This window comes from Chelmon rostratus, chromosome 15, assembly GCF_017976325.1.
Source record: "Chelmon rostratus isolate fCheRos1 chromosome 15, fCheRos1.pri, whole genome shotgun sequence".
NCBI lineage: Eukaryota > Metazoa > Chordata > Actinopteri > Chaetodontiformes > Chaetodontidae > Chelmon > Chelmon rostratus.
Window position 1 is genome coordinate 9,455,862 of NC_055672.1, and position 14,585 is coordinate 9,470,446.

General features: G+C 38.0%; 1 protein-coding gene across 1 annotated transcript; it reads right to left on the reverse strand.

Annotated features, from left to right (window-relative positions):
* Positions 1-353: 353 nt before the first annotated feature.
* LOC121618220 (neurofilament heavy polypeptide-like) lies at positions 354-14,518 on the reverse strand. The gene is made up of 39 exons (XM_041953581.1): positions 13,320-14,518; positions 12,930-13,025; positions 12,449-12,535; positions 11,639-11,689; positions 11,364-11,429; positions 10,929-10,970; positions 10,757-10,801; positions 10,584-10,652; positions 10,430-10,477; positions 9,888-9,929; positions 9,716-9,760; positions 9,548-9,616; positions 9,394-9,441; positions 8,758-8,799; positions 8,586-8,630; positions 8,413-8,481; positions 8,270-8,317; positions 7,685-7,726; positions 7,513-7,557; positions 7,340-7,408; positions 7,186-7,233; positions 7,063-7,110; positions 6,934-6,975; positions 6,783-6,851; positions 6,651-6,698; positions 6,352-6,402; positions 6,156-6,200; positions 5,858-5,902; positions 5,624-5,656; positions 5,490-5,537; positions 5,341-5,403; positions 4,394-4,441; positions 3,628-3,675; positions 3,453-3,494; positions 3,303-3,347; positions 3,168-3,209; positions 3,040-3,084; positions 2,923-2,958; positions 354-2,814 (listed from the first exon to the last, which is right to left on the reverse strand). The coding sequence occupies exons 1-39, from the start codon at positions 14,293-14,295 to the stop codon at positions 2,729-2,731; spliced, it is 2,976 nt and encodes a 991-aa protein (XP_041809515.1). The 5' UTR covers positions 14,296-14,518; the 3' UTR covers positions 354-2,728.
* Positions 14,519-14,585: the final 67 nt, after the last annotated feature.

Here is a 14,585-nt window from a genome sequence, read left to right on the forward strand (position 1 = left end):
GGGTCATTTGGGCTGATGACCTCAGTATTTCTATATCCTGTATAAAGCCCTGACACTCGGCCAACCATGTTCTAATAATCAAAAACAATTAAAAAGAGAATATGATTGTGAAATGATTTAGATAATCAGTACAACGAAACCTGCTCCCACACACAAAAGCATACAAAACTAACTATAAATATAAGGATACAATGCCAATAATAAATGTACTTAAATCACATTCAACCTTTCTGTTTTGTTCGTGGCTCAAATCTTCATGCACTTAGCCTCAGCTGTTAATGCTGAAACTAACAGTGCACTGAAAGAAGCTGGGCTTTTGGAGAAAGACAAGACTTACAAAAGAAACACTTGCATTGCTGTTTTAATGCCAGATTGCCACTATTCACAAGCATAAGGACGATGTAACTGACAAATGATACATCATGTGATTAAAACTGCAGTTAAAGAGCAGTTTCAGTAGCAACTGTTCAGGGACAAAACTGTCTATTTTGTACATTTATTTGAGTATTTACAATGAGATCATTTAATTATGAATGGTTAGGCACTTAAATTACGTTAGCAACACAACTGAACGAAAATGTCAGTTATTGGTGTCAAATGAGTTCAAGTTTTTCACGCTGCCGTGCTCAAAAGGTGGGGGAAAAAGTACCACAAAAACATTTGAGGGCATAAAACAAAACGCACACACATCATGCACATTTCATTCAAGGACTATCAGACAAACATACGATGCTTTGATCACTCATATATTTAAAAATCTATGTATTGCACATGGTTACCTGGTTAAAGTGAGCCTTAAATGCAGTAAAATAATTGTTTATACTATCAAAAACATCTTCTTCACTAACAGCAAATAGCTCTTAGAAATATTCAAAGATGCACAGCTACAGCTTCATCAGTGATAGTGGAGCATCTCCAACAAACTCCAGCTGTTACAGTACAGTTACTGCACCATCTATAGACTAAAAAAGAGTGTGCGTCTGTTATTTTAATAAAAAAGATAAATGGATTTACTCTTGAGCAGATTTGGGATTAGTGTCACAAGCTGTAGTAACTGTCTTCTATGCAGCATATGGAGCAAAAATGTAAAGAGCCATATGTAAACAACAGCTGGTACACGCCGAGAACTAATGCACCACTTTACATCTGAGATCCTCAAATCCTCAGAAATGTTTCACTCAGCATCACCACGTTAACAACATTAAGGTTCACGAGTAAACCTGCAGAGGAGCCGATTCTCGCAGCCCTCTTCATCCTCCGGAGATTTCAGACACGTAATTGGATTTCATTTTTTCACCACTTACGTATTTAAAATCTGATATCATGTAACCCATTCTGTACATCACATACACAGGATGTTTATAAGCTGTGACATGAATCCTGTGACCTTTTGCATCAATAACATATGCATTAATATCACGCTATATGTGTTAAAAACATAAAATAGATCATACTTTTAAACATTTTCTGGTTTTAACGAACATGTTCAAAAGGTTGCTTCTACGTTGTGCACACAACACACACACAGGTTAGTGACAGTGTTTTTCTGTTTTGTTTTTGGTCTTTCAAGGACGTGCTGTTAGCCACAGCGGTCATCCCCTTTGACTGACAAAAAAAATCATCACATGTGCCCTACTGTACTTGTAATGTTCCAGCTTGCAGAACGTCTTCGATAACAGTGCAAGAATAAACTTAAACTCAAACAGGTGGCATCGCATTCAAATGAGCGAGCAGCTGGAGGACAAAGTCCAACTAGAGAATGAATCTGAGCCTTGATGGTGGAAAAAGATCACATGAACTCAAGCCTCATTCTGACAGTGCAGACAATGCAGTGCTTGCTTTCAGAGCCAGCGCCGGTGCACACGTCTACATGGTACAGTTTAATAAGACTTTAAAGGTGTCGTTTCAGGTAGTGTTGGGAGCTCTCATATACAGTGCATGGTCATTCCTTTTGACACATAACAAGAAGACAGAAACAGACAAAATAACCTCTCCTTTCGTTAATGCTTTCATTCCTCATTAGTACCCATTAGGGAAAAAAATGGAGGAACATATGTGAGAAGTTTCCTTGAAATAAATGAAATTATGGAATTAAACACTACAAATGCCCAACTGTTGATTCAAGGGCAGGATAAGTTGATCATTAAAAATGTTGCCATCTACAATGCAGTAAAGAAAAAAAAGCTAAATACACAGATGACTGAGCATAGAAATGCAGGATTACTGTACAAACCACTTTTCAAGTAAATGTGGCCTCTGAGGAACTAAACGCCTGTCCACCTTGAATCAGCAATTGTGGCCATTTTTTGTACCCTGTTTACAGCATAGTTGAACATATTCTTTAAAAAATGCACCATCATATTCATATTTGCATGTGCTGCTGTGAGGATCTGAACGAACGCTCCAAAGGTTAATATTGTTCCATTTAAATACTCCCATGATATTCACGGCCCAAAAATTTAACTCACGCACAAAAAAATGAATAAATAAATAAAAAAATAAATGGAAAGGAATGACAACTGGCTGCACGCATTTGGTATGAGAGCTCAACCAAATCTGGAAATAAAAATAAAACAGGTCCATCACATGAAATCACCCATCATCCTCTGCTGTCCAGGGTTGCCCCCTGGAGGCTGTTTCAGCAGCGCAGCGCAGGGCGCGTGGTGACCGTGTCGTTATCAGCAAATTGACTCAATTGTAAACCTCAGACCGGACTCAGACTGAAGCCTCAAATCTGCAGCGGTGAGAAGGCGTAGAACGGGAACTGGGCCTCGTCCTCGTCCACAAAGAAACACTGGAAGTAGGGCAGCTCATCTGCGGAGGGAGTCACAGGACAGTACGACATGTTCCCGGGTGGAAGCTGAGCACACAGTTTGCACGCTGGTGTTGCATTTTGCTCATGAGGAGTGAATTTGCACTTACCTTCCATAAGAAAGCTGTCTGATACCGAAGGCTCTGCTGCCAGAAAGAGAACATGATGTTAACCGTAAAACAGTGCAGTGTTATATCAGCCAAAATTACAGCGCCACTGTATAATACCTTTCACTTTCTCCTCCTTGGCAACTTTCTTCTCAGCAGTTTTTTCTGCAACAAAAAGAGGAATAAAGTAAAGCTCCACTGGATTATTTCAAACATGCAAAATGTAGTTGCTTAGCAAACAATTCTACCTTTCTTTGCAGGCTCCTGTATCTCTTTAAGAACTCTGTCCTCTGGAAAAAGCAACACGAGAACTGTTAGCTTCGTGCAGGGTAGCCTACAACTGCTGGTGGTATCTGTCACATTTTGCTGATTTCACACCGTACCTTTAGCTCTCTCCTCTTTGGCTGCCTTCTTCGCAGCTACTTTTTCTAAAACAAATAAAGGTTCATAGATAATTTAGGTCTCCAGTGTATAGTAGCACGGCAAACTGGTTCTCTGGTCACAATATGTCAGTTTCTTGACAATCAAGATACCTTTCTTTACACGCTCTGGTTTTTCTTTAAGAGCTCTGTCCTCTGCAATAAATTACAAATGGTTACAAGCCGTGATTACACCACATGATCCTGCAGCTGCAGTTTCAGTGTTTTACGTAAATTTACGCCTTTTTGTGGATTCATTGATGTACTCAAAGCTGATTGGATGCAGTACCTTTCTTTGCTGCGCTGGGTTTGACCCTCTCTTTTAAAACCTTAGGCTCTGTTTCACAAACACAGAAGAAACCCAAGTAGGCAAGAGCAGTTACAACAGACATGCCAAAGGTCCCATGGCGAAGCAAAAACTGAACACATCACCACCAAGACTTCTTTTGTTAACGCTACTGGCGTGCATGTTCAGTAAGATACTGGAAAATATGGTTCAACTATCTACACAATTACTATTTATAAGCCTAAGATTTATAGACAAAAGTCAATATTGTAGTATTCTGTAAGTTACTGTCTATAAATCTAAGATTTATAACAGAATATTTTCTTGCTGATTGAAAACACGTCTGTAGATCTTCATTTGAGATGTTTTCTATATAAAGGATTTAAAAACACATTCACATTCAGCAGGAAAATATTCTGAGGCTTCAGCAGCAGCAGGTGGCTAAAAATGGCTGTTTCCCCTCTGAATAGCCCAATAACTGCATCTACAGGCCTTCATGTTGTAATCAGATTACATGTTGCACTCAGATTACCGCTGCAGGTTACATGAAGTGCTGCCTCTACTGAAGCACCACAAATGTACCTTTCTTCACACGGACCGGTTTGGTCTTTTCCCTAAACATGGCTGCGTCATCAGGAAGAAAATGCAACCGATAAAACACACATTTATTTATTTTCTGGAAGTATATAAGAGACTAAAATTATCAAATGCATCATCAAGTTGACTGACGTGCACAACAAACTGATATGTAAAATAACAGCAGCTGTACCTTTCTTCACTGCAGCAGGTTTCTCCTTTTCTTTAGGAGTCTCCGGTTCTGCAGAAGGAAAACTGAGGTCACACGTGGGACACACAGGAACTCGACAGCTGAAGCCACAATTAGCTCATCGTCCAAAAATGCATATTGCATCTTGAGCCAAAGCATCACTACAACAACAGTGAATGTCTAAAAGGTGCAACAAATGTTAGAAAGCTAGGGAACACTAATGAATGAAGCCTTCAAGCTTTTCAAATCAGGCATCTAAGACTTTTAAGAGAGTTACTGTGGCCTCTTTTGAAGTTTCTGGCTCTATATGATCCATATTTTGTATTCTCTACATGTTATGTTGACCATAGGAGCTTTGATTTGCACTAAACAGAGGCTGCGTTATGAGGAATCAACATTTACAGCATATTGTTAATGACCACTGTCCTTCTTCTCACAAATGCAATTTAATTGTGACAATGCTTCCCATATAATTGGAGGTCAATAAAGTAAATTGTCTCACACAAAGATTGGATTTTTATGTTAATTACCATTTTAATTTACCATTTTTATCAGCTGTTTTGACTTTGTCCTCTGGTACTTCTGACTTTATTGATACTCAGTAAACAGCTTTGTTATCTAGCATAACAAGCTATAACTGCTTTAGTAATACGTATTATTATTATTATTATTATTAATAAAGTGTTAATAATATTATTATTTTTTAATATTATGATAGATACAGCTAACTAAAACCAGTGCAGTAACTAATAACTCATGAAGCTGCATCAACAAGACCTGAACGTCCTTCTTCATGCAGGTAGAACTCCTTGCAGGTGTGTTGTATTAGACTGCATTAGTTTTAGCCAGGGGCTCTGCATAAACTGCCTGCCGCGTGTAGGCGATAACGATATTATAATAAGCTGCAACCCCAGAAAATCATCTGCGGGCAGATGATTTTGATTGGCTACCTTTCTTTTTCAGGAGTGGTTTGACCTTTTCCTTCTTTGTTTCAGCTTCTGTTTTGGAAGGGGCTGATTGAAATGAAAAACACTTTTCAACAATTTTTAACTTTGAAATAAATCTAAAAGACTTTGTCATGCCTTAATGAAATATTCACCTTTCTTTTCAGGTGCTGGCTTAGGCTTCTCCTTTCTCAGCTCAGGTGCTGAGCAACACAGGATGAAAATGAGCTCAGTTGCATTAAGCATAATTAACTTTTTGCCACATGACGATGGATCATAGCTTTGTTACCTTTTTTGGCGAGAACCGGCTCGACCTCTGGTTCTAAAGAGAAAGAAGAGAAGTGGTGTGATGATTCCTGCTTTTTGATGAGTGACAGATGTGTGATCCATCCAGTGAAATCATATTTCTTCCAAATGTGATTGAAATTTGTGCTGTTAGGCAGTTGAAACGTGTTGCTGTGGAAAATGCACCCACACTATATTCTATGCAACATTGGAGACAGAGAGAACAACTGATGAGCACCTTTCTGACAGGCTTTTGGCTTTGCCTTTTCTTTCACAGCAGCTTCTATGTCAAATGAAACAAGGGACAATGTCACCATAACCCTTTATGAAAAGCTGCAAGCCTAGAAAACCCACACAAAGCAGCTTTTAGCTTAAATAAAGCATCTAATGTCTGCTGTGGGAAAAACCTCCTCTTTTGAACAATGTTGTTTTCAGCTGAGTCGTTATCATGTGGCAGTAAAGCATGTAGTCTGCATCGCGTCTGCATGTTAATATCAGCTACTAAAGCTCTACGGAACCACACGTCTGCTGCATACCTTTCTTCTTCTCAGCAGATCTGGGTTTTGCTTTGATAACAGGGGCTAAAAAAATACATGGCTCTATTAACTCTAACGTACACAGTAAGGTGAGAAATAACAAAGAAACCACTTATCCAAAACTATGATCTCATCTAAAGATAAAAGAGAGACAAAAACACTGTGAAATAGATGAAAACACCAGAGACAAATAAACCTTTTGTGGGAGTCACCGGCTCAGCCTTCTTCTCCGTGAGAATCTCAGCTTCTGAAGCAAATAACAACAAAAATATCAGTGAAGAAGGCCATTTCCAGCACTTAGCTCATGCGCAACTGATGCAGCTTGTTTAATGTTCCCGACAACACTAATTTCAAGCATCCAGATTTAAGACTGTTGAAGAAGCAGAGTGTGATAATATGTAACGTGAAAAGGAAAAAAGTGCACATTTCATATATATGATGATATGAATATGGATGATACTTGATTGGTGAAACTAGTTTAATTACTGTAAGTACCTTTTTTGGTTGGTGCTGGTTTGACTTTCTCTTTCGGAGTCACAGACACTATGACGGAGTGAAACAGTTTGAGTTCAGGAGAAAAAGAGCAAATCCAAAATATGAAAGTTAGCTGTAAACAAACAGACGTACCTTTCCTCAGCGGCACAACTTTCACCTTCTCCTTTGCTAGCGAGACATTTTTGTGTGGTGCTTCTGCCGCTGTAAGACAAGTGAATGAGCAGGAGGGTCAGAGGCCTCATTATTTAAACACGGGCACAAACGTTGATTAGCATCCTCTTACCTTTGACCACTGGGGCTGGTTTTGTCTTGAGCGGAGCAGCTTCTGTGTGACAAGATTTTGGGTTTGTCATTTCCAGGAAATGAGATGACACATTGGAACAATAAAACTAAATACAAGGTCAGGTCTCACCTCTCTTTGTAAGAACTGGCTTGGGCTTTTGTTTTGAAACCTCGGCTGCTGAAGAAAATGTAACATGATGTTCAGTGAGTAAAACCAAAACCTTTGAAATACAGTGTTTAAGATGTGTCATACCTGTCTTTGCAGAGACTGCTTTGACTTTCTCCTTTGGCGCCTTGACCTCTGAAAAAGAAGAAAAAAACAGATGAATGCTGGGGATCATTGACCCAACTCACTAAAACATGGAAGAATCTGAAACCAATAAAACACACAAACCAAAGAGAATTACCTTTTTTCATCGGCACTATTTTGACCCTCTCTTTCACCAGAGAGGCATTTCTTGCAGGACCCTCAGGTTCTGTTAGCAGAAATATGGAAATACCACACACATACAGTCAGTAAGTGAACAGTATGTAGTTAGGTTGATATTTGTATGTATATTATAAGATGCAACACTCTTACCTTTTTTCAAGGTGACTGGTTTGACCTTTTCTTTAGGAACAGCTTCTGTGTGTGAAAAAGAAAATGTGTCTTACTGCAGGATAGTTTGATTTCCACTGTGACAGTTAATCATTCTGTTGATGAAAACATGATCAAAAAGATGCAGCTTCTAGAATAATAACGTGTTTGTTACTTGTCTTAGCAGGAGCTGATTTGGCCTTTTCCTTTGGAACTTCTGCACCACAAAACAGAGCACATAGTTAGTGCACCTTTGCCTTTTCATTAGCTACTGTTAACATTTACATAAAAAAACATTTGCATTGTAAACTGTTATGCTGGCACAGTGCAACACTGCTGATTTAAGTTAGTGCCCCTGGAAGATACTGAAGAACAGTATTTGTCTAAATTGTAAACAGTGTTAACTCTCTAGTTAAATCTAATGCAGTGTAATACAAAAGTCCTGCAGTAAATCTGGACTTCATGAAGGTCATAATGTTCAGTTTTTGTTAAAACTGTTTTTAAGAGGTGTTGATTCAACTGTAAGATCGTAGTTATTGTAGTTTGTGCGGCTGTTGGACTGTGCTGCATTATACAAAGAGGTGTTTCTGTAATTTTGTCCACCCTCAATCATATAAATGAGGTGGGCAATATACTGCAAACTGTATCAGGTTGTTGATGTAATGATGTAATGAACCTGAGCTGCATGGAAAACACATTAAATGATGTTCAGTGAGTAAAACCAAAACCTTTCAAATACAGTGTTTAAGATGTGTCGTACCTGTCTTTGCAGAGACTGCTTTGACTTTCTCCTTTGGCGCCTTCACCTCTGAAAAACAAAACAATGCTGAGGATCATTGACCCAACTCACTAAGACATGGAAGAATCTGAAACCAATAAAACACACAAACCAAAGAGAATTACCTTTTTTCATTGGAACTATTTTGACCCTCTCTTTCACCAGAGAGGCATTTCTTGCAGGGCCCTCAGGTTCTGTTAGCAGAAATATGGAAATAACACACACATACAGTCAGTAAGTGAACAGCATGTAGTTAGGTTGATATTTTTATGTATATTATAAGATGCAACACTCTTACCTTTTTTCAAGGTGACTGGTTTGACCTTTTCTTTAGGGACAGCTTCTGTGTGTGAAAAGCAAAATGTGTCTTACTGCAGGATAGTTTGATTTCCACTGTGACAGTAAATCATTCTGGTAATGAAAACATGATCAAAAAGATGCAGCTTCTAGAATAATAACGTGTTTGTTACTTGTCTTAGCAGGAGCTGCTTTGGCCTTTTCCTTTGGAACTTCTGCATCACAAACCAGAGCACATAGTTAGTGTTGGTGTTAACATCAGAAACATTTGGTACAGTGCCACATCGCTGATTTCAGTTAGTATCCCTTCATGACAACACAACAGTCACATCCTAGAGAAGTCAAAATGTTTCCATATGAGTCGTTTTTTAGGAGTTTTTAGAAGGTATTGAGGAACACCTCTTGTGTATTTACATAGTCTCAGTTGCCAGTTTATTAGATAGATGTTGCTAAAAAAAATGCAGTATAATACAAAAGTCCTGCAGTAAATCTGGACTTCATGAAGGTCATAATGTTCAGTTTTTGTTAAAACTGTTTTTAAGAGGTATTGATTCAACTGTAAGATCATAGTTTGTGCGGCTGTTGGACTGTGTTGCATTATACAACGAGGTGTTTCTGTTTTTAAACCTACCCTTAATCACATAAATGAGGTGGATGATATACTGCATATTTTATCAGGTTGTTGATGTAATGATGTAATGAACGTGAGCTGCTAAAGAAAACACATTAAATGATGTTCAGTGAGTAAAACCAAAACACACTGATATCATGAACGTGTTGATGTTTGAGATATTTAAGATGTGTCATACCTGTCTTTGCAGAGACTGCTTTGACTTTCTCCTTTGGCGCCTTCACCTCTGAAAAAGAAGAAAAAAACAGATGAATGCTGAGGATCACTGACCCAACTCACTAAAACATGGAAGAATCTGAAACCAATAAAACACACAAACCAGAGAGAATTACCTTTTTTCATCGGCACTATTTTGACCCTCTCTTTCACCAGAGAGGCATTTCTTGCAGGACCCTCAGGTTCTGTTAGCAGAAATATGGAAATAACACACACATACAGTCAGTAAGTAAACAGTATGTAGTTAGGTTGATATTTTTCTGTATAAGATGCAACACTCTTACCTTTTTTCAAGGTGACTGGTTTGACCTTTTCTTTAGGAACAGCTTCTGTGTGTGAAAAAGAAAATGTGTCTTACTGCAGGATAGTTTGATTTCCACTGTGACAGTTAATCATTCTGGAGATGAAAACATGATCAAAAAGATGCAGCTTCTAGAATAATAACGTGTTTGTTACTTGTCTTAGCAGGAGCTGCTTTGGCCTTTTCCTTTGGAACTTCTGTGTCACAAAACAGAGCACATAGTTAGTGCACCTTAGCCTTTTCATTAGTTACTGTTAACATTTACATAAAAAAATATTTGCATTGTAAACTGTCATGCTGGCACAGTGCAACACTGCTGATTTAAGTTAGTGCCCCTGGAAGATATTGAGGACCATTATTTGTCTGAATTGTAAACAGTGTTAACTCTCTAGTTAAATCTAATGCAGTGTAATACAAAAGTCCTGCAGTAAATCATGACTTCATGAAGGTCATAATGTTCAGTTTTTGTTAAAACTGTTTTTGTGCGGCTGTTTGACTGTGTTGCATTATACAAAGAGGTGTTTCTGTTATTTTGTCCACCCTCAATCATTAAAATGAGGTGGATGATATACTGCACACTGTATCAGGTTGTTGATGTAATGATGTAATGAACCTGAGCTGCATGGAAAACACATTAAATGATGTTCAGTGAGTAAAACCAAAACCTTTGAAATACAGTGTTTAAGATGTGTCGTACCTGTCTTTGCAGAGACTGCTTTGACTTTCTCCTTTGGTGCCTTGACCTCTGAAAAACAACAAGTAAACAGATGAATGCTGAGGATCATTGACCCAACTCACTAAAACATGGAAGAATCTGAAACCAATAAAACACACAAACCAAAGAGAATTACCTTTTTTCATCGGCACTATTTTGACCCTCTCTTTCACCAGAGAGGCATTTCTTGCAGGGCCCTCAGGTTCTGTTAGCAGAAATATGGAAATAACACACACATACAGTCAGTAAGTGAACAGTATGTAGTTAGGTTGATATTTGTATGTAAATTATAAGATGCAACACTCTTACCTTTTTTCAAGATGACTGGTTTGACCTTTTCTTTAGGAACAGCTTCTGTGTGTGAAAAGCAAAATGTGTCTTACTGCAGGATAGTTTGATTTCCACTGTGACAGTTAATCATTCTGTTGATGAAAACATGATCAAAAAGATGCAGCTTCTAGAATAATAACGTGTTTGTTACTTGTCTTAGCAGGAGCTGCTTTGGCCTTTTCCTTTGGAACTTCTGCACCACAAAACAGAGCACATAGTTAGTGCACCATTGCCTTTTCATTAGCTGCTGTTAAAGTTTACATAAAAAACATTTGTATTGTTAACTGATAATGTACTTATGCCGGCACAGTGCATCACTGCTGATTTAATTTAGTGCTCCAGGAAAATACTGAATAACATTATATATGTAAACTGTAAACAATGTTTGTGCTGCTGTTGAACTTTACTGCATCATACAGACAGGTGTTATTTAACCTCACTGATATAACATATATTTTGGTTTAAGTTGTTGGTGTGAAGATTTCCAGCATTTTCTTCTTTTTTTCTCTCTTTTTTTAATATTCCTCTCTGAGTGAGATATTCCCCAAATGGATTACACTGCAGCATCAGTGAGTCTTTGCATTACCTGGTTTTACAGGTTTAGGTTTGATTTTTTGCTTTGGTTCCTTCTTGGGCTCTTTGGGAGCTGCCACTGGTGGAAAATTATGACATCAAAAAGCCTTAGGTGTATATAAAGATAAGCTGTTCATTATGTGACACTGATTATATAACTTTTTATGTGTGCTACACATAAAAGGTCAGTATCAGCAAACAAAAAAATGCTTCATTCTTAAAAGGGCTGATTAAAGACTAATAAGCTGTGTAGCTACGGAGCATCTACACAGCTAAATCACATCATACCTTTCTTTGCAGGTACTGGTTTGGCTTTCACTTTAGGAACTTCAGGAACCTCTGTTGTTGGGGAATATTAAAATAAGAATTCATTAGCGCATCTCAGCTTCACATCAAATCCACCTCCTTGCAAAACTGCATCACTGCAGTCATTAGGTAACATGTAATTGTGGCATCCAATGCTCAATAAAATTCTAGTAGACTGTATGTCACATGCCTATCATCATGTACAATCAAGCCCCAATCAACAACTAAAGTATAGTCTAATGACATCCATGTTTAAAAAATATAAACATCCTCTAAAATATTTTGTCACAGAGGTGCCTTGCTCTGGTGATGTATTTTCAGCACCACAGATGCTACTGAATGATCACAGAAATATTATAGGAATACTATAGAAAGCAGGCAGCATTGTGCCTCTATGATTCTCTCGCTCTTCTGTCTATATGTTGCTACTTTTTTACTTTGATCATGAAGGTGACATTACTCTACAGTGTATATAATGTCCATAGGCTACAATATAGAACTGAGTATTTATAGTGTATAGTTTAGAGAATATTATAGATCCAAGACAAAACTGACACAAGAGTGGGACTGTCACTGTCTCTGCTATTAAGGGACAGAGAGGGGGGGATGGCAGATTGACGTGGGGATGCATTTTGGTCATTTTGCTAACAAAGGGGATGGCATCACCCCTAAAATTGCCTACTGTATGTAAATGTATTATTAACAGTAGTTTTGAATTCTGGTCTATTCTTCTTGACACACTGCAGCTATAAAGTTCACACGTGGTTTCTCAGAGTGTGGATTATAACTTACCTGTTTTTGTAACATTAAGATGTTCCTTTTTCAGGACAGGACCTATTTGTTTTTTCAGCAACTTTACTGCCTTCTTTTGTTCATCAGCTGAAATGAAAAGCAGAATGATTTTACATAGCATTGCATCATATTACCAATGAAGTCTGACTGATATCATGAGATGTAGCTGAAAAACTGACATAATAATCGTCTCAGCAATACCTTCAAAGAGATTATATGACCATAATATGATTTTTCTTTTTTGGGGAAGACTATGAGAGCCAAAAAATGAGTGACTGCAAGAGGTTGCATGTCAAGAAACCGTAAACATGGGTTGTTTGAAGCTATTTGAAAAAGTGACCCTTTTTGGGTGATGACAGTCTCTTTTTTCTTACTTTTCATTCCATTTGAAGAAATGTGTATAAGCTGGATCACCGCAAAATGTATCAAATAGTGATCATATAGATAAAACATTACTGTGACTTTTACCATAATTTCTTACCTGCTTTTGTAACATTAAGGTGTTCCTTTTTCAGGACAGACACAACCTCCTTCTTGAGTACTGTGGTCCTCCTTACAGTCTTTGTGGGTTTAGCGTCTGAAATAAAAAGGCAAAAATCATTGAACAGTTTCACATAAATTATAGAGAGGAGAGACATACCCATCAGCATGCTAACATGCTGAACTACGATGGTGAACATGGTGAACATTATACTTGCTAAACATCAACATGCATTGTCATTGTGAGCATATTGTTATGATGATGTGAGCATTTCACTTAGTGTAGTATGTAGTAAAGCCTCATAGAGCTACTAGCATGGCTATAGAGTTGAGTTGGAGTTTATTTTAGAAGTGGATTTGATTGCTAAAAACATGGCTGGTCTGTGCATACCTGTCTTAGTGTCTCTCTTCTTGACAGGTTCTTGTTCTTTGGGAGTCTTCTTGATTTCTTTCTCTTCTTTAGAAGACTTTGTTGGCTCTTTTTCTTCCTTTGAGATCTTCTCTGGTTCCTTTTCTTCTTTGGGAATCTTCTTGACCTCAACCTTCACCTTGGAAGGCTTCTCTTGTTCTTGTTCTTTAGAGGGCTTCTTTGGTTCTGTCTCTTCCTTGGAAGGCTTCTTTGGTTCTTTTTCTTCCTTTCTAGACAGTGTTGTCAGCTCTTTTTCTTTTCTTGAAGGTTTCTCTGGTTCTTGTTTTTCTTTAAAGGACTTCTTTTGTACTATCACTTCTTTGGAAGGCCTCTTTTGCTTTTCCTCCTCTTTTTCCTCTGGTTGTTTCTTCTCTTTAAAGACCTTTTCTGGTTCTTCTTTTGCAGGTTTTGTTACTGCTTTTTCTTCTTTGGGAGATTTTTTAACTTCTTTGATCTCTTTAGGTGTTTCTTCTGCTTCCCTCTCTTCTTTTAAGGGCTTCCTTGGTTCTCGTTCTTCTTTTAGAGGCAGTACCTGTTCCTTTTCTTCTCTGAGGTGCTTTTTGGCCTCTGTAGGCTTTGCTGGTTCTTTCTCTTCTTTTGCAACTTCTTTCTCTTTTTTGTGAGGTTTTTCCACCACAGAAGGCTTTGTCTGATCTTTTTCCGTCTTTATAGGCTTTTTACTGTCTTTATACTCTTTAGAAGGCTTCCTCACTTGTTTTTCCTCCACAGAAGGTGTTTTCTCTTCTTTCTCTTCCTTGGAAGGCTTCTCTTCTTTCTTTTCTTTAGATGGCTTCTTAACTTCTTTCTCATCCATTTCTTTTGTAGGTTTCTTAATTTGTTTCTCCTCCTTAGGTGTCTCGCTTTCTTCCTTCTCGGCTTTAAAGGGTTTCTTCACTTCTTTCCCTTCCTGAGAAGGCCTTTCCATTTTTTTCTTCTCCTTAGATGGTTTCAAGTCCATGTCTTCTTTAGGTGATTTCTTGACTTCTTTCTTGTCTGTGGATGATTTCTTGACTTTGTCTTCTTTTGGTGGTTTCTTGACTTCTGTTTCATCTTTGAGTGGTTTCTTCTCTTCCTTCACTTCTTTGAGAGATTCCCTCTCCTCTTTCTGTTCTTTATGTGACCTCTTGACTTTTCTCTCTTCTTTAGGAGATGTTGTTACTTCTTTCTCCTCCTTTGGTGGTTTCTTCTCTTCTCTGTGGTCTTTTTCTTCTTTGGATGGTTTCTTTACTTCTGCCTCCTCTTTACATG